Source organism: Cetorhinus maximus, chromosome 3, assembly GCF_964194155.1.
Source record: "Cetorhinus maximus chromosome 3, sCetMax3.hap1.1, whole genome shotgun sequence".
Lineage (NCBI taxonomy): Eukaryota > Metazoa > Chordata > Chondrichthyes > Lamniformes > Cetorhinidae > Cetorhinus > Cetorhinus maximus.
The window spans coordinates 167,813,333-167,837,210 of NC_135881.1; the positions used below are offsets into that span (position 1 = coordinate 167,813,333).

Below are 23,878 nucleotides of genomic sequence, written 5' to 3' on the forward strand. Positions count from 1 at the left end.
AATGACAGTAGACTGGAAGCTTGGGATCACGCTTGTGGACTGCACTGAAGTGGTCACCTAGTCTGTGTTTGGCCTCCCGAATGTAGAGGAAACCACATAGTGAGCAGCCAAGACGGTGGCTGAGGTTTTCCGGCCCCTTTGTGGCGGGACCCACCGTGGAAGATTCAGTGGCCAACCACAAGTCCATTGACTTTGGTGGAACTGGACGATCCTGGCGGAGGCAGGATAGGAAAATCCCACCCAGTAGACTAAATGGACCGAAGTACAAGTATTTTGCCATTTTGCTCACAAGGAGTGTTTGGGGTCCTGGATGGTGAGAAGGGAGGTAAAAGGCAGATGTTGTATTTCCTGCACTTGCGCAGAAAGATGTCACAGGAAAGGGAGTCAGTAATGGGAATAACCAAAGAGAGAGGACCAGGGTGTTGTGGAGGAACGGTCCCTTTGGAATGCCAAAAGGGATGGGGAAGATATGTTTCATGGTGGCATCATGTTGGAGATGGCAGAAATGGCAGTCGATGATCTGTTGAATATGGCGGCTGGTGGGTGGAAGGAGGACAAAGGCAATCCTATCATGGTTCTGGGAGGGAGGGGAAGGAGTGAGAGCAGACGTGCAGGAAATGAAATGGACTGGTAATTGGTGTGATCTCTGATCCCAAGTAAATGGTCTGAATCTGCCAAAATTCATTTTACCACAAAGCCTTGCAACAGTCAAAAGGAAGAGCTGATTTTCTCAGTCTTGAAAAGATTTGGATCAGAAGCCCCAGAAGTGCATTCTTGTAATCCGTTCTGCTCTTCAGTACCTCATATAATTGCCCATACTATCTCTGGATTAAATTACTTCAAAGAAGGTAAATCTGAGATAACTGCTATCAAGAGTAAATATTTAACTTTAAGGTTACCTTTGTATTTAAAATAAAAAAAACGTCTCCTGAAATGCGGAATTGAAAAAACTGAAATTAAATTTCAATTGTTGCTCCAAAAAAACATAGTTTGATATCCAGGGCACAGCCATTTGGGCAGTCATTTTAAATATGCGAGGCAGTGATTGGAAATTGTAAAAACAAATTATGATTTGTTTAATGGTGATTTATTTTTTTAAAAAAAGGACACTGTGCCTAACCGCATTTGGCACGTTGTTGGCGAAATAATGTTCTGCCCAATTGTCATTTATCTTTCCCACAAATATGTATGGGCCTGCACACCTCATTTTTGTAACCCAGCCAATTCGTTAACAGCACATTGAGGATAATGGCAACTAATTGTTGAATTACAAGGCAATAATCCAATTAAGGGGTTAAATTTGCAACTCAAACCATATAATGCACAGCTTGAACTTATGAAGTAACTTTGCCACATTATGAAGCTACTTTTGACTATACATTGCAGAAAAATTCATTCATTCATTGCCCAAATTTTATGCTAGAAGTAACAGTGAGCTTAGCGCTCGTTGCTCTCTGATTAACACCTTAATAACACCTTCCGGTGAACGCAGATGCGCAGCTACATGAGGATACAGGGAAGTTTTCCTGCCCCTCCAAAAGCTGCACTATACAGTAATTGTGCTGAGAGACTTATCACTCATTCATGGAACCTCATGATAGTAGATACTCACTAGAAATGTCAGAAAAAGCTGGGACTTGTCCATTCCAGTTTAACTAAATTTTTAACAGTGTGGTAAATGTTAATTACTGACAAACCACCTCTCTGGTATTGAAAATTTACTTTTACAAGCGTGAAATTTAATTCCTTAAGCTTTTAGCTATTGATGGGGACTTTTTTTTAAACTTTCCTCTCCCTGTCTCAATAATGCACTCTCTCTTAATTCCATCTTTTTATTCATTTTGCTTTCTGTACATGATCTGGCATTAAATTAAATTTCCTTAATTGACACTTCCTGGTTCAGATTCTAGTGCTCAGTAACAATTCATCAGTTTGAATGGCTATGGAGATACACAATTGCCTGTGCTGGTTACACAGGTCCCAGGTCCTCTCTAGAGGGTGCTGCGTTAAAATAGCTTTCTAACCACAGCAACTTCTAGTGCAAAAGCCCATCCACAAGTCCGTGGACAAGTGTAATTAATGGCTAGTGTAATTCGTTTGTCATGGAGACCAAAATCCAGGCAATTGTGTTGGTTCAGACCTATTTGTAAAATATCCCAACATGTCGCTGAGCACCTATTCTACAGAATATACCGCAGTTATGCCTGGGTTTTTACTGGTCTATCAGCAAAAAACATATTATGATATGTTAAAAACAGAAGTTGCAAATGTTTTGAATGCAGAATCAATTGCCAGCTAAACATTTTGTGTGTTTATATTTGAATGGCAACAATCAAACAACTTTAAGTTATCAATTCTCAATCTTTTGATCTCTTGAAGTTTTAAAAAAATGATTTTGACTTCCCAAAAGCTCAGTAGATTGTAACAACATCCTGCTATCTGTGTGGCACAAGTTGCTTTTACATTGCGCTAGCCCTGCCTGTTCTCAAAGATATGTAGCCTTGTGCAGTTAGTTGCAATCTTTGCTATAGAATCATAAGACTCGTTAAAGCTGCTAAGTAGGAAGACTTGTTCCTGTTTGGTTGTTTTGCATTTGGCTTGCTGCTGGGTGTACTAGGCACATGCTTCTGGGAGCCAACGGTACTTGCATGATTTTCACTAATCTTAAAGCAACTTTGGATTATCAAACCAAGACAGTGATGAGAAGAAATTGGTCCTTGTTTCAGCCATAGGAGATGGGAGTAAAAGGTACCAATTTCATAGGGCTATGTCCTGAAGGATGCGTTTTGGCTTTGAATGTCATTCAGGTCATCTTTAAATGGGTGTTAAGCCATATGCCTCTGTTAATAGGACACTTAATAACTTAGTTTAAGGGGCCCTTCAAGAAATTGAGCAGCGCTGAGCAGAGCAACTGGGAGAAAAAAAGTCAAAGCATTTTGAATGAATTGTGGGAACCCAGTGGCCTGATTGCACAATCCCAGCGTAATAGGCAGTGACTATAAAATAGCAACTGGTGTGTGTGTCTTACAGCGTGACCCCTTAATATTGAAAATGCCAATCACAGTTTAAGGAGTAAAAAGCAAAAAGCTGCGGATGCTGGAAATCCAAAACAAAATCAAAAATACCTGGAAAAACTCAGCAGGTCTGGCAGCATCTGCGGAGAGGAACACAGTTAACGTTTCGAGTCCGTATGACTCTTCAACAGAACTAAGTAATACGGACTCGAAACGTTAACTGTGTTCCCCTCCGCAGATGCTGCCAGACCTGCTGAGTTTTTCCAGGTATTTTTGTTTTTGTTACAGTTTAAGGAGTAACAGTTTCTATGGGTACTTAGAAATTTTCAATGAAACACACATACAATTCACACGCACTGAATTTAATATGTATGTTTCTTATTTAGCAACTGTGGATGAAATACCAGTAAACTTACATTGCAGTTTTAGCTGTGCCTTACCTGCTTGATACATTAGATTTTGAGTTTACTGTAACATCTATTTGAAGTTTGTGCATAGTCTAATCTCATCACCAATTCACCTAATTCAACTGGGGGTGTGAGGAAGAGTGAAACCACATGCTCGGGGCGGAACTAAGGAGGAATCAGAGGCTCCATAAAAACATAACTCGTGGAGAATTTTGCCAAGGTTTGACACACACACAGTCATGTCACTGGGACATTAAGGCTGCTTATGTTTCTTGTAGATTCCTCCCCATATCCTACTAGTTTAAAGCCTTTGCCACTTCCTTATTTACCCTATCTGTTAGGAAGGTGGTCCTATCCTGTTTTGGGTGGAGCCCCTCCCATTGGTACAGCTCCTTCCCGCCCCAGAACTGGTGCCGATGTCCTGTGAAATGGAGCCCCTCTTTCCCACACCAGCCCTTTAGCCATGTGTTAATTCTCCTGACCTGTCCGCTCCTATTCCAATTTGCACGTGACTCGGGTGATAATCCAGAGAAGAATATGCTTATGGTCCTACTTTTTAATTAGAGCCTGACTCCTGATTCTCTTTCACCAGGATTTATTCCTTGTTCCTACCTACATCATTGGTTCCAGCGTGGACCATGACAACTGGCTTTATCCCCTCCCCTTCCAAGTTCCTTCCCAGTTACCATGAGATATTCCTTACACTGGCAATGGATAGGCAACACACCCTTAGGAATTTTTGTTCCTTGCTGCAGAGGAAGCTATCTATCCCCCTAATTATAAGAGTCCACTATTACTGCCACATTTCTGTTCTGCACTTCCTCCCTTTGGACAGCCTCTGAGCCACAGTGTTTTGTCTGCATTGTGGCTGCCCTTCCTGCAGTATTCTCCTTGTTCTCGCAAGTAGCGAGTACATCGTACCTGTTGGACGGCATCAGTGAATGTGGGACCTCTTCCTCAACCTCTGCTAAATCTGCATTACCCGCCTCCCTATCCTTCACACCCCCCCTTCCCTGAACCCATGTCTTTCTTCAGGGTGTGGCTGTATTCTGGATAAATCTGCCCAGAAGATCCTCCTCCTTTTGTGTGTTGGACTACTTCTGACTCACATTCCAGCTCAATGACCCTAAACTGGAGAGAATTGAGATGGAGACATCTCCTGCAGACATGTTTGCTCAGGATAATCTCACTGTCCATAGACTCCCGATTTCTGCAGCCCAGACACACAACCTGCTCTGTCATATCTTAGACAAGCCTTATTTATTTAATTTGAGTCTTTATTCAGCAGTTACTTGTAATTGTATTAAGTAATTTGGTTAAGCTATAAATTTAACACTGTTCTTCCACTTTCATGGCCCAAGATTAAAGTACTGTTCTAGTTTAGAGAAAGAGAAGCCCTAAACCTCATTAGCCAATCACCTACCTACCTGCTTACCTAATAAATGCCCCTAGACAAAAATAAAAATAGCTGGAAAAACTCAGCAGGTCTGACAGCATCTGCGGAGAGGAGTACAGTTAACGTTTCAAGTCCGCATGACGCTTCATCAGAACAGTTCTGATGAAGAGTCATACGGATTTGAAACGTTAACTGTATTCCTCTCCGCAGATGCTGTCAGACCTGCTGAGTTTTTCCAGCTATTTTTATTTTTGTTTCAGATTTCCAGCATCCGCAATATTTTGCTTTTATCTAAATGCCCCTAGCCTTCAGCTCTCAGTTCTCACTGTCTCCTGCTCCCTCTCTCACTCCTTGTTTTGTAAAAGACCAGGACAGCACCTCTGCCCTCACTGCATAGAATTCCCTCACTCATCAAATTCCTTGTGTTAAGCACTCTAAGCAATATTAACTGTTCAGCTGCCACTAGCAGACAGCTTCTTTACCATTGACTAAGACGGTGAAAGAAACTCAACTTTAACCTTAACTTGAAGTTAAATACTGAATGCAAAACTTGACTAGATTTTAAAATTCCCTCACTCACCAAATTCCCTGAGTTAAGCATTCTATCAAAGCAGTACTCTCATCAAACTGGACTTTGTGCTACTTGGGTCAATTTTTTCCCCTGCGCTTTCTCCTGTTATTTTTGGTGGACTCCTTGAAACCTTCTCATAGGCTCTTGGCTGAGAATCACTGACCTAGACCTCTTGGTGAGATTTTCGGCTGGTTTCTCCTCGGTGTTGTATTCTGTTTATAATTCTGCCAAAGTTGCTCTTTGCCCTCCGTCTAAGTATAATTTTTTCATTTAAGCCTTAGTACATGTTAAAACTATTGGCAGAATTAAGTAATACTTGCAGGTGATTACAGTAATTTAAAACATGGAGAATTTGAAACATGTCAATCATGGCAGAGCATATGGCTGTTAAACTTACAAGTCAATCCAACAATGTGTTTGTAATGCTGTGATTTTATTTTTTGAAGCAGTATATTACATCACCTTGAGTCATAGAAATTACAGCACAGAAGGACACCTTTTTGCTCATTGCATTTGTGTTGGTGATGGCTCTTCATCTAGCCATTTTTCCTTTTCAAATTCATTTTAAGTAACTTTGTGATCTCTGCCTCAAAAGCCATTTGTGGTGAAGTATTTCATTCACTTTATGGAAAAATCTTCTTGTGGTTATCCTGAGTTTATGCCTTCATGTTACCAGTTCCCCAACCAGTCAAAATCATCTTTCACAATATACTTGGTACGTTTCATAATTTTGATGGCCTCGTTAGACCCCCTTTAACCTTCTGATTTACAATGGAAAGAACCTGAATTTTGAAACCTTATTGGTTTCCTGAAATGTTTCTGGAAATTTGGAAGCTTATTGGTATGTTAAGTCTTTAATTATTAAAGACAGCAGCAAAATAGATGTTGCCTTGCTGAAGGCCTATGCTTAGCACTTATCAGCAAATGGGAGGCCTAAATATTTGCTTAAAAATGCAACTCATGGCCAATGAAAACGGAATAATTTCTTAAAGAAAGCAATTATACAATCCCTTGAGCAGAATGTAAATGCATTACATTGATGTATTCAATCTTAAAATTTGCCATACATATCTAAACATTCAGAAAATAATGACTAAACTTTTTATTTGAAGGAAATGGTTTAATCCTTGAGGATTTTACTGTATTGGTCAAAAAGGAAATTATAAGCATCATTGTACTCTTACCTAATGTTTCCAGTAATTTTCCTGTGCAGGAAGTGAAGTTTTCTGAATTAGATCCGCCTATCGGTCTCAAAGATCATATTTGCATATCAACAGACTCTAAAATGTTATTGAAATATTAATTCAAATTCCTGTTCCCCACTCCCAATGCCACCCCACTGGCTCCGCAGTAATGATCAGATACTACAAAAACAAATCCTCAGCAAATGTCAGGCATGATGTGCCCAGCTTTAATTCAGCAACAATTCCAGCTTAGAGGACTAATTATGGCATTTTTCTTGTGATTAATTTATAAAAATAATGTACTATGTACTCTCTGTGAACCCTTTTTGAGACCTTGGGTGTCATCACCTTCTACATGATTTTTGCTCCTGAAGTTCATGAACTTCTTGTCATCTGATTATACATATCTAAACATCTGATCATGTGCTCTGCTGATATCTCTTTCAATCAGTGTCTGCAATTCATACACCAAACCAAAAAAGAACATCGTCTTGCTTCTGATGTGGCAATTTCTACCCCATGCTGCATTGTACTTTGCAATATCTCCAGTTTAGGTACAGATACACAATAGAATTTATTTCATGGGATGTGGGCTTCGCTGGCTAGACCTGTATTCATTGCCCATCCCTAATTACCTTTGAGGAGGTGTTGGTGAGCTGCCTTCTTGAACCGCTGCAGGCCATGTGATGTAGGTACACCTACAGTGCTGTTAGGAAGGGAGTTTCAGGATTTAAGCATACTGATTCACTCCCCTTGTTCACCACCATCCCCACTCCATCCCCAGCCACATCCTAATGGTCACATGAAGAATTTGAAGTGATGAGCAAAGTTTTTAGCTTGCATTGCTTACATATATCTTATACCAGCTAGGGTGTGACAGGACTCACTGTGGGCTTTTTTGCCTGGGCCTACAAAACTACTGCTACATTTTTCCTTTCTTTAGCCTGTTTGTTCACAAGACTGAACTTGAGCTCTTAATTCCTGGACCATGAAATAACAATGTCAGCTCTGGTTGAATATATTCCTGATCGTTTCATCACATGATCTCTCACCTTCAACCTCCCTATTCCCATCTCTCACTATTAGTCACTCGACACATCTATCCTTGTGTTTCATTGCTTTCCTACCTAATATGAAAGTCATCAGACTCTTCTTTACCTGATTTGAATGATGCCTTTCCCCACAATTCCGTATTTTTAGTACTAAAAATTGAATGTTTTCAAAGAAAATGAGGAAAAGAAACACATTTCTTTTAATGCTCCTATCATTTTAGCCCTTGGTTGCTTGCAGCAATGTCCTGGATATTAACCTTTAATACCTGAAGACTTGTGCGTGTGTGTGTTCAATGCATGTAACTGGCGAGCAACTCTCACTGTGGCACTGAAAGACTGATGTTTGGAGCTCAGCCAGAGAAACTGTTCATAGTTTTGTGAGATGGTACTTGAATAGCATTGCCAGGGCATGCAAGTTGGTTGCCTGCCACCTTTTTCATTGTAATGGTGATAGTGTGGGGATGGATGCATATGAAGATTGAAACAATAGTGTACTCTGTATTTCTATCCTGTTTTAACCTAGTCCTTTAGCCCACTTCTTTTATCATCTTGACCTATTGGCATTCCTTTCATACATTGGTGTTCTAGGTACTAAAATATACTGGTCAGGTTAATAAATCTTCTGTTTATTCTTAGCTATGTACAAAGATTATTGTTATTACTAATACTATTTGAGTTCAGAGGGACTCATTTTTGTGCAGTTGTACTGAAGCAAGTCTTGATCAAATTTGTCTTGTGGATGATCGTGTATACATCCAGAATGCTGAAATGATACAGAATGAGCAGGTTTATTTTCCATATCAAGTGGCATTCCATTATTTCTCTTCACTGTCCTTAAATTGCCTCAACTCCATTTTCCCACCTATTGCCAATATCCTATGGTTCCCTGAGAAATCAATAATCTGTCTATCTCAGCCTTAAATATATTCAATGATGGAGCCTCCACAATCCTCTGGGGTAGCCAATTCCAAAAATTGCCAGACCTCTTGAGTGAAGAACTTTCTCCTCATTCAAGACCTACCCTGAGACTGCCTCCATGTTCTAGATTCCTCAGCCAGGGGAAACAACCTCTGTGTCCATCCTATTGAGCCCCTTCAGAACCTCGTTTGTTTCAATTAGATCATCTCTCATTCTTCTAAACTCCAGAGAGCATAGACCTCGTTTACTCAGCCTGCCATCACAGCATAACCCAGGAACAAATCTTTGCTGTATTGTTTCCATTTCAAGTAGATCCTTAAATATGGAAACCAAAACTGCACACAGTTAATGCAGGTGTGGATTCCAAAGACTCTATACAATTGTAGCAAGACTTCCTTATTTTTGTACTCCAATTTCCTTGCAGTAATGGCCAACATGCCATTTGTCTTCCTAATTGTTTGCTGTATCTGCATTCTAACTTCCTGTGTTCCTTGTACAAATGCACACAAGTATGTCTGAACATCATTATTCAGGAGTTTCATGCTTTTTTTTATTTCTACTCTTCCTATCAAAGTGGGTAACCTCACACTTAAGGGGGAGCCAGTAGGTGGTGTAATCTTTATCTACCCAATTCGTTATATACCGGAAAAAGCTCTAATAAATTTGCCAACCGTGATTTACCTTTCATAAAACCATGTTGATTTTCTAAGCGCATTAAGAATTCCTTAATAGATTCTATTATTTTTCTGATAATTGATGTCAGGCTATTGAAGACAAATTGATGTCTATAATTCCCTTTTTTCTGACACTCTCCTTCCTTGAATATTGATGTTAAATTTGTTAACTTCCAATCTGCTGGCACTGTTCTAAAGTCTAGGGTATTGAGGAAATTCATAACCAGTGCATTCACCATCTCTGTAACTACCTCTTTTAAAACCTTAGGATGTAGGCCATCAGGCCCTGCAGATTTGACAACTTTTAGTCCCTTGAGTTTCTCCAGTAATTTTTCTCTGCTGTTGTTAGCCCATTGTTACCCTCTATTTCTGGTATGTTATTTGTATCTTCAACTGTGAAGGCAGACACAAAATATTTGTTCAATGCCTCTGCCATTTCTTTATTTCTCATAATTTCTCCTGTCTCTGCCTTTGAGACCAATGTTTAGCTATTCACCTTTTTTACATACTTGCTGTTATGATCCCCATAGAGACTGATAACTTTTAAAAGAAACTCAAATTTCCATTTAATTGCTGCAAGAATTATATGTCAAGATTTCAAATTTTAAGATGTTGACTGTAATGACAGACTAAAAGCACTATTGACTAAACACTGTCTTTGTAGGTAACTTGTACTTTAAACCACTGAACGGAAACCACCCCCGCACGCCACCCCTTTTTAGCCCAATTAAAAATATACACTTCACAGGTATACTTTATACTGTCCTTTTACGTAGATATTCCATTTGCCCACAATCAATCAGAAGTGATTCTTAACTCTTGCGGGTTTATTCCTGTTCTTTTCTTTTCTCAGCCTGGTAACTTGCAATCTAAGAACTGCCTTTCACAGTGAGGTTTTCCTTTCCAGGAGACTGTCCCTCTAGCCCAAGCTAGGTGATGCTTCCAGCCTTGTTTTAAATCCACATGGCCTTTTCAATCAGAATGCAAGCTTCCACCCACATACCCGCATAGCGAACCATGGAGACTTTTTGGCCTCTAGCTAGTCCCTCTCTCCTAAATCCAGGTAGACTCAAAGCACTGTCTGTGATATTCAGTGGCATTCTCGGAAAGCCTGTAACCTGAGATTTACAATGGCTTCCTTGGCATCCTGCCCATGGCAATGTAAATCACATGGGCCTTGTATCTAGGTAGAAATGCTAATTATCTTTGAAAGCCCAACACTCTCATCTCGAAACTAAATGGACAGTTAAAGCACAGCTGTTTACGACACAACATTCTCAATACTTTCAAGACTTTAGAGACTCTGTCTCAGCTGTTAACACAGACTGCTCTCCAAGCGTAAATACTTCGCACCTTCTCCCCAGTAGAACAACCTAAGCCTTTCTTTTATCTCTAACAATCAAACCACCCAGACTTCAGAACAGGCCATATGACACCCGCCCCCGCACCCCCCCCCCCCCCCTTCATTGTACCATAAGCTTAAAGATACCATCTTTATTGTTACATTGTAAAATCATTTTTTTTCAAGCCCTGGCTACTTTTCCCCCCCTTTATTATCAATTTTTGGCTGCGCTTTGCATGTTTCTAAAATCCTCAATCTTTCTACTGTTCTTCAGCAGAAAATGTTTATAAGCCTATTTTTTTGAATCTACTACTTTTTAAAAAATTTGTTCATTGGATATAGGCATCGCTGGCTAGGCCAGCATTTATTGCTCATTCCTAATTGGCCTTGTTAAGAAGGCATTTTAAGAGTTTACCACATTGCTGTGAGCCTGGAGCCACGTGTAGGCCAAACCAGGTAAGGATGGCAGATTTTCTTCATTAGTGAACCCGATGGGTTTTTACAACAATCAGCAATGGTCATCATCGGACTTTTAATTCCAGATTTTTACGTAATTGAAATTTCACCATCTGCCTTAGTGGGATTTGAATCCAGGTCTGCAGAGGATTACCCTAGGTCTCTGGAATACTGGTCCAGTGGCAATACCAATATTCCACCATCTCCCCATATCTGTATCTTCCTATCTGTAACTTTCCTAGTAAGCCATGGATAGATCTTGCTCAGTTAATTTTAGATTTTTAATTGAACACATTTTTTATTGAACATTTTGAATCATTTCTTTTAAATGTTGCCCATACCAAAGGTATGGTATCACCTTACTTAACAGCCCAGATACTCAATCATCCTTAGCAAGCTCTCCCCTCATAGCTATGCAGTTGGCTTTGTTTAAGTTCAGAATTCTCATTTGTGACCAGAGTATGTTGCTCTCAAACTTAATATAGAATTCAGTTGTATTATGATCACATTTGCCCTCCAGAGGATCCTTAACTATGAGATTACTAATTAAACCTGCCTCATTACACAATACTAGATCTAAAATAACTTAACCCCTAGTTGGCCTCACAACATATTGCTCCAGGAAACTGTCAGGAATGTATTCTGCAAAGTTATCTTCTACACTACATTTGGCAGTTTGATTTGTTGAATGTACATGAAGATTAAAGCCCCTCATGATTATGACATTGCCTTTGTTACAAGCTCCTATTTGTTCATTCTTAACGTTCTGTCCAGTAGTATGCCTACCATTAAGGGGCCTAAAAAAAAATCCCACCAGCATTTTTTGACCCTTGTTATTCTTAATCTCCACCCATACTGATTCTACTCTGTGATCTTCTGAGCCAAGCTCACCCCTTACTACTGCCCTTAGGGCACCCTTTGCTATCAGGGCTACTACTCTTTTCCATTTGGTCAGTTTCCTTGAAATGTTTATTTTCAACCTTGATCACTTTGTGACCATGTCTCTGTAATGGTGATTAGATCTAAACCAATTATCTTTATTATACTTCTTGAAAAAATTCATTCATGGGATGTGGACTTCGCTGGCTGGGCCAGCATTTATTGCTCATCCCTAGTTGCCCTTGAGAAGGTGATGGTGAGCTGCCGCCTTGAACCACTGCAGTCTGAATGGTGTAGGTACACCCACAGTACTGTTAGGGAGGGAGTTCCAAGTATTTAAACCAGTGACAGTGGAGGAACGGCGGTATATTTCCAAGTCAGGATGATGAGTGGCTTGGAGGGGAACTTCCAGGTAGTGGTGTTCCCATCTATCTGCTGCCCTTGACCTTCTAGATGTTAGTGGTTGAGAGTTTGAAAGGTACTGCCTAAGGAGCCTTGGTGAATTCCTGCAGTGCATCTTGTAGATAGTACTACACTATTGTAGTACCATCTACTGGTGCTATTGTGCCTTGGTGGTGGAGGGAATGAATGTTTATGGATGTGGTGCCAATCAAGTGGGCTGCTTTGTCCTAGATAGCATCAAGCTTCTCGAGTGTTCTGGGAACTGCACTCATCCAGGCAAGTGGGGAGTATTCCATCACATTCCTGACTTGTACCTTGTAGATAGTGAACAGTCTTTGGGGAGTCAGGAGGTGAGTTACTCGCTGCAGGATTCCTAGCCTCTGACCTACTGTTGTAGCCATAGTATTTATATGGCTAGCCCAGTTCAGTTTCTGGTCATTAGAACCCCCAAGATGTTGATAGTGGGGGGATTCAGTGATTGTAATGCCATTGAATGTCAAGGGGTGATGATTAGATTCTCTCTTGTTGGAGATGGTCATTGCCTGACACTTGTGTGGCACGAATGCTACTTGTCACTTGTCAGCCCAAACCTGGATATTGTCCAGGTCTTGCTGCATTTGGGCATGGACTGCTTCAGTATCTGAGAAGTTGCGAATAGTGCTGAACATTGTGCAATCATCAGCGAACAACCCCACTTCTGACCTTACGATGGAGGGAAGGTCGTTGATGGAGTTGCTGAAGATGGTTGGGCTGAGGACACTATTCAGAGGAACTCATGCAGTGATGTCCAGGAGCTAAGATGACTGACCTCCAACAACCACAACCATCTTCCTTTGTGCTAGGTATGACTCCAACCGGTGGAGAGTTTTCCCCCTGATTCCCATTGACTCCAGTTTTGCGAGGGCTTCTTGATGCCACGCTCAGTCAACCGTGGCCTTGATGTCAAGGGCAGTCACTCTCTACTCTCCTTAGGTGTTCAGCGCTTTTGTCCATATTTGAAGCAAGGCTGTAATGAGGTCAGGAGCTCAGTGGCCCTGGCAGAGCCCAAACTGAGCGTCAGTGAGCAGGTTATTGCTAAGCAAGTGCCACTTGTTAACACTGTTGATGACCCCTTCCATTACTGATGATCGAGAGTAGACTGCTAGTTCATCATATTTTTATTATGAACAGAAAGAAAGAAAGATGTGTATTTATATAGTGCTTTTCATGAACACCCAACATCTCAAAGTGCTTTACAGCCAATTAAATACTTTTGAAGTGTAGTCACTGTCGTAATGTAGGAAACATGGCGACTAATATGCGTAGAGCAAATTCCCACAAATAGAAAAATGATAATGACCAGGTATTCTGTTTTTGTGATTGAAGGATAAACGCTGACCAGGATACTGGGGATAACTTCTGGGTTTTCTTTGAAATAGTGTCCCATGGTCTTTTACATCTACCCGAACAAGCAGATGGAGCCTCAGTTTAATGTCTCATCTGAAAGTGGGGCACTCCCTTGTATTGCACCGGATGGTCAGCTTTGATTTCTTTTTGTACTCAAGCCCTGAAGTGCAACTTGAACCTGGAACCTTGTGAATCATAGGCGAAAGTGTTACCAGTTGAGCCATGGCTGATACCCATACAGTGCAGGCCCATGTCGGGTTTGACCTTTGCAGTTTTAGCACTCCAGCCTAACAAACCATGCTTCACGCATTCAAATAAAGAGCCTACAGGTCTATTTTTTCACTATATTTAGAGGGAACATTTAACCAACAGTGATCATTGTATAATAAGGTTTAGATTGACAAGGGAAAAGGACAGGTAACAGCCCAGAGATAGAATAATTAACTGGGGGAACACCAACCACAGTGGCCTAAGAATGGATCTGGGTCAGATAATTTGGAATCTGAGGTTGGCAAGGTTAAATTTGAATACCTTTATCAAAGCTCCTCTCAGCCTTTTCTTTTCCAAGGGAAACTTCTCTAATCTATCCTTGTGGCTGAGGTTCCTCATCCCTGGAACCATTCTTACGAATCTTTTCTGCACTCTTCTCTAATGCCTTCACAATACCTTCCAAATGAACGGCACCCAGAACTGGACGCAATATTCTAGCTGAGGCTGAAACAGCATTTTATACAAGTTCAACATAATCCCCTTGTCCTTGAACTATATGCCCCTATGAATGCAACCTAGGATATTTTATGCTTTATTAACCACTCTCCCCACATGACCTGCCAACCTTAAACTCCTTCTGCACAGGTAGACCTAGGTCCCTTTGCTCCCTTTAGAATTGTATCCTTTATTTTATGTCTTTCCGTGTTCTTCCTACTTAAATGAATCACTTCACACTTCTCTGCATTGAACTTCATCTGCCACTTGTCCACCCATTCCACCAACTTGCCTGTGTCCTTCTGAAGTTCGATATTATCCCCCTGACATGACCGTACATAAGGTGCTTCCTTAAAGTGGCCTATGAGCTAAGAATTTGTACATGTATATGTGGTCTCCTAATTTATGAGCGGTGCAATTTAAAATTAACCCAGCAGACAAGCTTTAGTCTTAAACAAGATAAAAGGTTAGTTTATTGCAGAAACTAGTGTTGAAAGTTATTTAAGTAAAAGTGACAAAGTTACTAACTGAAATGCAGATACAAAGATTAAAGCAGGTAAAAAATGAAAAAATACTTGAAGATCAGATTTCAAATCAGTCTTTGAGATATCATTGCGGGGCCATTGCTCTCAAGTTCCTTTCTTTCTAAAGTGAAGGTGTTGAAACTTGAGGTTTTATCAGCAGCTGCGTTGGCTTCTACAGTCGACCAGTTGGTGTTTGCCTTTCTCAGGTGAATTCAGCTGGTCAGCAGATTTTGGCAGAAAGGTTTCCTATTCCTCAACAGTACTGCAGTTGTAGCACTTGTAGGTTGCCTAGACTTTTTCAGTAGAAACAACAGTTGATTTCTTTTTTTAAAAAAGCCTTTCTCTTTGTCCCCCCTCAACCAAGAACCCTTCTGAAGTTGTAGCTCAGAATTCTTCCTGGGACTCTGCACACAAAATGGCTGTTCGCAGGTTGTCTTTATACAGTTGCAAAATATAAAATGGCTGCCTTCTCAAACTGTCAAATCATGCTCCCATGTTGAGTATTAGGTTCGCCTGGGGCATAGTCCCATCTATTGTCTTTTTAGTCGAGCTAATTAGTGTTTTTAATCAGCCATTGACTTGAATGGTTCCTAATCTCCCAGGTGTGAGGAGATAGGAAAGCTATTCACACCTCCTGGGAAAGCCATTGTCTGTTTGAGGACTCATTGAATTTCAAAAGCCTTTTCATTACTGGGTATGTCTGCTTGTATTCCACTTGGAGTCTTCTGGAAGGTTGACAACTTTGCAGTTGAAAAAAGGTCAGATCAGTTTTGGCAGCCAACTTTAAGGCTTGTCATGCCCATTTAAAAAGGAAAATTAGCTTTTTTATTACAAAGTGTATAATATCTCAACTACATAACAAAAACAAAAATACCTGGAAAAACTCAGCAGGTCTGGCAGCATCTGCGGATAGGAGCACAGTTAACGTTTTGAGTCTGAATGACCCTTCAACAGAACTAAGTAAGCTGGTTTTGGGGGGTGGAGGGGTGGGGGGGGGGGGGGGGGGGAAGGGACGAGAAGAGCTGGATAGAGGGTCAGTGATATGTGGAGATAACTAAAAGATGTCACAGACAAAAGGACAAAGAGGTGTTGAAGGTGGTGATATTATCTAAAGGAATGTGCTAATTAAGGGTAGAAAGCAGGACAAGCAAGGTACAGATAGCCCTAGTGGGTGTGGGGTGGGGGGGAAGGGATTGAAATAGGCTAAAAGGTAGAGATAAAACAATGAATGGAAATACACTTAAAAATAATGGAAGTAGGTAGGAAAAGAAAAATCTATAGAAATTATTGGAAAAATCAAAAAGGAGGGGGGAAATTGGAAAGGGGGTGGGGATGGAGGAGAGAGTTCATGATCTAAAATTGTTGACTCAATATTCAACCCGGAAGGCTGTAAAGTGCCTAGTCGGAAGATGAGGTGCTGTTCCTCCAGTTTGCATTGAGCTTCACTGGAACAATGCAGCAAGCCAAGGACGGACATGTGGGCATGAGAGCAGGGTTGAGTGTTGAAATGGCAAGCGACAGGGAGGTCTGGGTAATGCTTGCGGACAGACCGAAGGTGTTCTGCAAAGCGGTCACCCAGTCAACTACATGTTTGTGACACTCCTCGTAGTTCACGATGCTTCCTAATTTTGTATCATCCATAAATTTTGAAATTGTGCCCTGTACACCAGGGTGAAGGCCATTAATATATATCAGGAAGAGGAAGCGGCCCAACACTGACCCCTGGGGAACACCACTACATAGCTTCCTCCGGTCCGAAAAACAGCCATTAACAACTGCTCCCTGTTTCCTGTCAGTCAGCCAATTTTGTATCCAAGTTGCTACTGTCCCATTTATCTCACGAGTTGTAACTTTGCTCACAAGTCTGTTGTGCGGCAACTTATCAAATGTCTTTGGATGTCCATGTACACCACATCAGCAACATTGCCCTCATCAACCCTCTCTGTTACCTCTTCAAAAAACTCCCAAGTTAAGGAAATGTGATTTTCCCTTAAGGAATCCATGCTGACTTTCCACAATTAACCCTCATTTGTCCCTGTGACTATTTATTTTGCCCAGAATTATCTAGAAGTTTCCCCACCGCTGAAGTTAAACTGACTGACTTGTAACTGCTGGACTTATCTTTACACCCTTTTTTGAACAAGAGTGTAACAATTACAATTCTCCAGCCCTCTGGTACCACTCCCGAGTCTAAGATTGAAAAATTATGGCCAGTGCCTTGTATTAATAATTATTTTTCAAAGTTCTCTCAATTCAGTAATTGTTCATTTATATAAGAAAGTTACAAATTGCTATTTGCAATTCTCGAGTGCTCCGGCACCATCTTTGATTCAAAGGAATACTGGAAACTTATGGCCAATGCCTCTGCAATTTCCACTCTCACTTTGCTCAGTACCCTTGGATGCATCTCATCTGGTTCTGGTGCCTTCTCAACTTTAAGTACAGACAGCCTATCCAATACCACCTCCTTATCAATTTTAAATCTTTCTAGTGTATTAATCGCCTCCCCTTTCACTGTGACCTGGGTACCATCCTTTTCCTTGCTAAAGACAGATGCAGGGTATTTTTTTAATTCCTCAGCTGTGCCCCCTGCGTCCATGTGTAAATACACTTTTTGGTCACCACTTGCCCCACTCCTCGTTTTACTATTTAGATGTTTATCGAGGACTTTGATTCCCTTATATGTTAGTTGCCAGGTTTGTAGTGAAGTTCCCCAGGGATCGGTGAGAGAACTCCTTCTCTTCCTGATATTTATAAATAACCTAGGTCTTGGCATACAGGGCACAATTTCAAAATTTGCGGATGACACTCAACTTGAAAGCATTGTGAATGACGACGATGGTGTAAAACTTAAAAAGGACATAGAGAGGTTGGTGGAATAGGGAGCTTGATGGAATGGGCCAACAAGTGGCAGATGAGATTTAATACCAAGAACATACAAACATACGAAATAGGAGTGGAAGTAGGTCATTCGGCTCTTCAAGCCTACTCTGCCATTCAATAAGATCATGGCTGATCTGTTTGTGTTTTGAGTTCTACATTTCCATTTACTCCCGATAACTTTAATTCTTGTTAGGCAAGGGATTCAATCTACCTCTGCCTTAAATATTCAGTGACCCCGCTTCCACTGCTTTCTGAGGCAGAGTGTTCCAAAGTCGTACAACCCTTGAGAAAAGATTTTTCCTCATCTCTGTCCTATAACGGTGACCCCTAATTTTAAAACAGTGCCACCTAGTTGTGGATTCACCCACTAGAGGAAACATCCTTTCCACGTCCACCTTGTCAAGACCATTCAGGATCTTTATCGACTTCAATCATGTCGCCCCTCACTCTTCTAAACCCCAGTGAAACAAACCCAGTCTGTCCAACCTTTCCTCATGAGACAACCCACTCATTCCAGGTATCAAGCTGGTAAACCTCCTCTGAACTGCCTCCAACACATTTACATCCTTAAATAAGGAGACCAAAACTGCACAGCATTTGAGATTTGGCCTCAGCAATGCCCTGTATCACTGAAGCATAACATCTTAACTTTTAAGTTCAATTCTTCTCATAATAAAGGATAGCATCCATTAGCCTTCTTGATTACACGCTGTACCTGCATACTAACATTCGTGATGTATGCACGAGAACAACAAGATCTCTCTGCACCTCAGAATTCTGCAGTCATTCTCCATTTAAGTAATAATCTGCTTTTGCCAAGTGAACAACTTCACATTTTTCCACATTATACTCCATCTGCCAGATTTTTGCCCACTCACTCAACTTACCAATATCCATCTGTGAACCCTTTGTCTTCTTCACAATGCCTTCGCTTCCCTCAAGTAAGTCATTGATGTAAATTGTAAGAAGTTGAGGCCCCAGCAAAGATCCCTGTGGGACTCCACTAGTCACATCTTGCCATGGAGTGTGAAATGACTCATTTTGGAATGAAGAACATGGAGCGACAATATAAAACAAAGGGTACAATTCTAAAGGGTGTGCAAGAACAGAGGGACCTAGGTGTGTATGTGCATAAGTCATTGAAGGTGGCAGGACAAGTTGAGAGATTGGCTAATAAAGCATACAACATCCTAGGTTTTATTAATAGGAACATATGGAGGTTTGTGTAGTCTACTGGTTTGTCCTCAAGTGGAGTATTGCTTCCAGTTCTGTGTGCCACACATTCAGAAAAATGTGAAGGCATTAAAGATGCTGCAGTAAAGATTCACAAAAAATGGTTCCAGGGATGAGGATCTTCAGTTAAGTAGATAGACTGGAGAGGTTGGGACTGTTTTCCTTGGAGAAGAGACGGTTAAGAGGAGATTTGATAGAGATATTGAAAATCATGTGGGGTTTGGACAGAGTAGATAGGGAAAAACTGTCCAATTGGTAGATGGATCAAGAACAAGAGGGAATAGCATTCAGGTAATTGGCAAGTGAAGCAATTGAGTCATGAGGAAAATCTTTTTCATGCAACAAGTCATTGGGACCTGGAATGCACCGCTTGAGAGTGTGGTGGAGGCAGGTTCAATAGAGGCATTCAAGAAGGAATTGGTTTATTAGCTACAGTGAGAAGGCCATGAGTGGCACTAGGTGAATTGCACCATCAGAGAACCAGCATGGACATGAAGGGCCAAGTGGCCGCCTCTTATGCTGCAGCCATTCTGTGATACTTATTTTTGCATGGCCCATTTTTGCTGATGCATGATTCCTGTCAAACTCTCTGTCCTTCCTGCTTTACTCTGCTTGTCTTTACCAAAATTGTTACAGTGCTGTATTGGCTTGACCTTTATCTCTATATTTTACGTCTTCCTTCACATGACTTCCCCAAACACCACACCCCCCACCTGCCCCAGTTTAAGTTCAAAGCCCTGTCCACAGTCCTTGTTATATGATTTGCCAGCACACTGATCCCAGCCAGATGTAAGTGGTGTCCATGTTAATGGGTGAGCTCCCTCTTTACCCTGTACTTGTGCCAGTGCCCCATAAATCGAAGCTGCTCCTCCTTTCCACACCACTCTTTGACCCCATGTTAGTTAGCGCATGGCTGAGGTAACAGTCCAAGTTTGTTACCTTTGAGGTTTTTTAAAATTTTGGTTCCAAACTCCCAAGTTCCCTCAGCAGAATATCATTTCTGGTTTGCCTATGCCGTTGGTTGCTCCATGGGCTTGGACAACTGAATCCTCCTCCTCCTCCTTGCTCCAAGTTCATCTCCAGCCGCGAAGGGATGTCCTTAACCTTGGTACCGGGCAGGCAACACAACTTTTGAAATTCCCGCTCATGAATGCAGAGAACTGTATCTATCCCCCTGACTACACTGTTCCTGGTCACTACAGTATCCTTTTCACTCCCCCTAATTCAATGGCTTCTCGGCACCATGGCGCTGTGGGCAGTTTGACGATCCACACAGGTAGCAAGTACTTCATACTTGTTTGTCGAAGTTGAGGGCTGAGGCTCCTTCATCACTAAATTCTAGATCCCCATGGATTTCCTGCCTTTCTCACAGTCACACCCTCCTGTCCCTGACCATTGATTAACACTTAAGTTCTGTTTAACCTAAGGGACATAACTTATGGAACACAGTTCCTGGTAATTTTCCTACTCCTTGATACCTCATAATGTCTGCAACTTGGAAGTATTGCAGTTGGCACGCCACCTGTCCCGCCATATTTCTTTATGAACCAAGTGTTGAAAGATGCACAGTCATATACATAATATAATGTAATATGTGTTTGAATTATTTGTGTACTTCTCAATAGAAAGATTGCAATTTTTGAACTTTGCGTGTTATCTGTTTGCCCACAAAATTTTAAATGATCTATAAACTGTTAATTGTTAATATGCAATGCAATAATCTTATCTCTGTTTTCTTTCCCTGCTTCCTCTTGTTTTGCAGTTGGAACTCACTTTCAACTATCTGGAGATTCAAGGAATAAATTGCTGTAAGCCTGGACAGGTGAGTTTCATTCTACTGATCTCGTATCAGTAGCTCTTAGAAATCAGCCGAGACCTTGTAATTTCAAGGATGTTAATGTTCTAAGTAATCTATTTGAATGACATATAGAGTTGAAGCAATTTTTGAATGGGAAAAGCTTGTTGAATTAGAGAAAGAGAACATAAAGAAATCTAAGTGAAACTTGTACCTGTTTCTTGGTGACAAATAAAATGCCTACATATAATTTTCTTTCTGGTCTTCAGGAAACAGCAATACTTGTATCTGCTTGCTTGCCTGACTTGCTGAGCATTTCCAACGTTTTTCATTTTTATTTCCGATTTCCAGAATCTGCAGAATTTAATTTCTGCCAACCTATATTTTGTTGAGTTAAGCCTTAAATTTCCAAATACAATTTCCCTTGTCTTTGAGGATCGCAACACATTTTACATCTACGTAGTGGCCCAGGAACTTGGTTTCAGTTAACAAATCAAACTGACTGCTAGGGAGTAGTGTTTCTTTATTAGGAGAATAATGGAGTAACTTGCCTGCTGTTTCGCCCACTTTTCATCAGTGAAAAGCAACCAACTGCCTTGGGTACTATTGTGGCCTGGATTGAGGGCCTCTCATTTGGGGCATTGAACCATTACTGAAAGACCCATGCTTTGCCGTTGTTATGACTGCAGCCAATGTTATTCTCTGAGCAAGCCAAATCGTAGAGGGAAACTTATCTTACTGATCATAACGCTTTTTTTGTATTTTGAAAATGCGGGGAAAACTACTGACCCCAGAAACATAGAATCCCAGTAACACTTTTAGGATTTTAAAATTAAAAGATTTATTGACGAGAAGAAAAAAAAGCTTTAGCACACAAGATGAAAATTACACAGTTAAAACATAAGACCATAAGACATAGGAGCAGAAATTAGGCCAATCGGCCCATCGAGTCTGCTCCACCATTCAATCATGGCTGATAGGTTTCTCAACCCCATTCTCCTGCCTTCTTCCCATAACCTTTGATCCCCTTACCAATCAAGAACCTATCTATCTCAGTCTTAAATACACTCAATGACCTGGCCTCCGCAGCCTTCTGTGGCAATGAATTCCATAGATTCACCACTCTCTGACTAAAGAAGTTTCTCCTCATCTCTGTTCTAAAAGGTCTTCCCTTTACTCTGAGGCTGTGCCCTCGGGTCCTAGTCTCTCCTACTAATGGAAACATCTTCCCCACGTCCACTCTATCCAGGCCTTTCAGTATTCTGTAAGTTTCAATCAGATCCCCCCTTATCCTTCTAAACTCCATCGAGTATAGACCCATAGTCCTCAAACGTTCCTCATATGTTAAGCCTTTCATTCCTGGGATCATTCTTGTGAACCTCCTCTGGACCCTCTCCAGGGCCAGCACATATTTCCTGAGATACGGGGCCCAAAATTGCTCACAATATTCTAAACGTGGTCTGACCAGAGCCTTATAAAGCCTCAGCAGCGCATCCCTGCTTTTATATTCTAGTCCTCTCGAAATAAATGCCAACATTGCATTTGCCTTCCTAACTACCGACTCAACCTGCAAGTTAACCTTAAGAGAATCCTGGACTAGGACTCCCAAGTCCCTTTGTACTCCAGATTTCTGAATTCTCTCCCCATTTAGAAAATAGTCCATTCCACCCAAAACACCCACTTTGCCAAAACACACAACTAAACTACTTGGCAACAACTTCCTTACAGATTTTTTAACCATAAAAATCCAGTAGTATTACCCAAGGCAAAAACTGCTGTTACTTTAATAAAGTATACCACACGACACCTCACTCTCTTCCACTCTGCTGTGGGACCAAAGGAAGTTCAGAAACAGACTGCTTCCTGAAAACAGACTTTTCTGGCTTGAAACTGAATGGCTGCTTCAAAATTCGCAACTTTTCTCAGCACAGAGCTGGTCTCAGGACATCTCCCCTATACAGCCAACACAACTCAACTAAACATCTTTCCTTAAATATCCTTTTCCCCTTGATCTTAGACTCCATTGTTCTAAGCACCTCTTTGAACTCAATTTTTTCCAGAATATAAAAATCTTTCATGTCTTCCTATTGTCTCCACTTTCAGGTAAAATAAAATTTAGTAACCTTCCCTGTTTACCTATGTAAGTCTTAAAAGTCCCTTGTCAATTCTAAACTCCCTTTGAAACTTAACAGCTGAAACTTAACAGCTGAAAAGAAGAGTTCCTACTTATCTTATAATACAAATTTCAAACCCAACCTATTTACTTGTGCCTTCAACTTCACCATAGCTTCCCATTACAAATGCATGTATTTATCACCTTTACCTTTCATCTCTCTGCTCCCACAGACAAGCTGTCTTTATTAGCCTTCTCCCAGTTTAATTACACTCACTGTCGCTCGCTGACACTCACTGTCGCTCGCTGACACTCACTGTCGCTCGCTGACACTCACTGTCGCTCGCTGACACTCACTGTCGCTCGCTGACACTCACTGTCGCTCGCTGACACTCACTGTCGCTCGCTGACACTCACTCACTCTCCCACCCTCCCTCCCTCACAAAATGCCACCATATTCCCAAAAATTCTAAAAATAACATCGATCTTCACACTGCTTTAAGTAGGAATATCTGCATTGCAGTGATGTGGAGCTCTCTTTGCCAAATGTGAACTTCAATCCCCATTCAGTCAAAAAGTAAATGGCTTTGATATTTATTTTTTGCCACTTTGCTTGCTTGTAAACATGTTTCAAAGTGGCATTAATCATCTATATTACAGTTGTGAAGTATTCTGTAGCTATATATTTCAAATACTGTACCTCACAAGGCATGATCTTTACCTTCTATCAGTTTAAAAATGAATTGTGATTCATTTATCAATTACCAGGTTATAACTGTAATTTACCAGGAATCTTGACTGATGAATCAATAAAAATAAATGCTATTTCCTGTAGGAGGCAGTTGCTCCATGCTATAAATAAAATGAAAGTCATGATGCTGCACTGATTGATTATGCAAACAACTGGTTCTAAATTTTAACAGTGAAATAAATTGAATATCAAT

At 40.9% G+C, this 23,878-nt stretch overlaps 1 protein-coding gene across 4 annotated transcripts in view; it reads left to right on the forward strand.

The window, feature by feature from the left end:
• The window catches only part of LOC144679016 (F-actin-uncapping protein LRRC16A-like), a 431,407-nt gene that overhangs the window by 98,544 nt on the left and 308,985 nt on the right, over positions 1-23,878 (forward strand). For all 4 annotated transcript variants that reach the window (XM_078539233.1, XM_078539234.1, XM_078539236.1 and 1 more), the window contains exon 4: positions 20,789-20,848. In XM_078539233.1, coding sequence (XP_078395359.1) covers positions 20,789-20,848 — 60 coding nt within the window. The remainder of the gene's footprint in view (positions 1-20,788; positions 20,849-23,878) is intronic.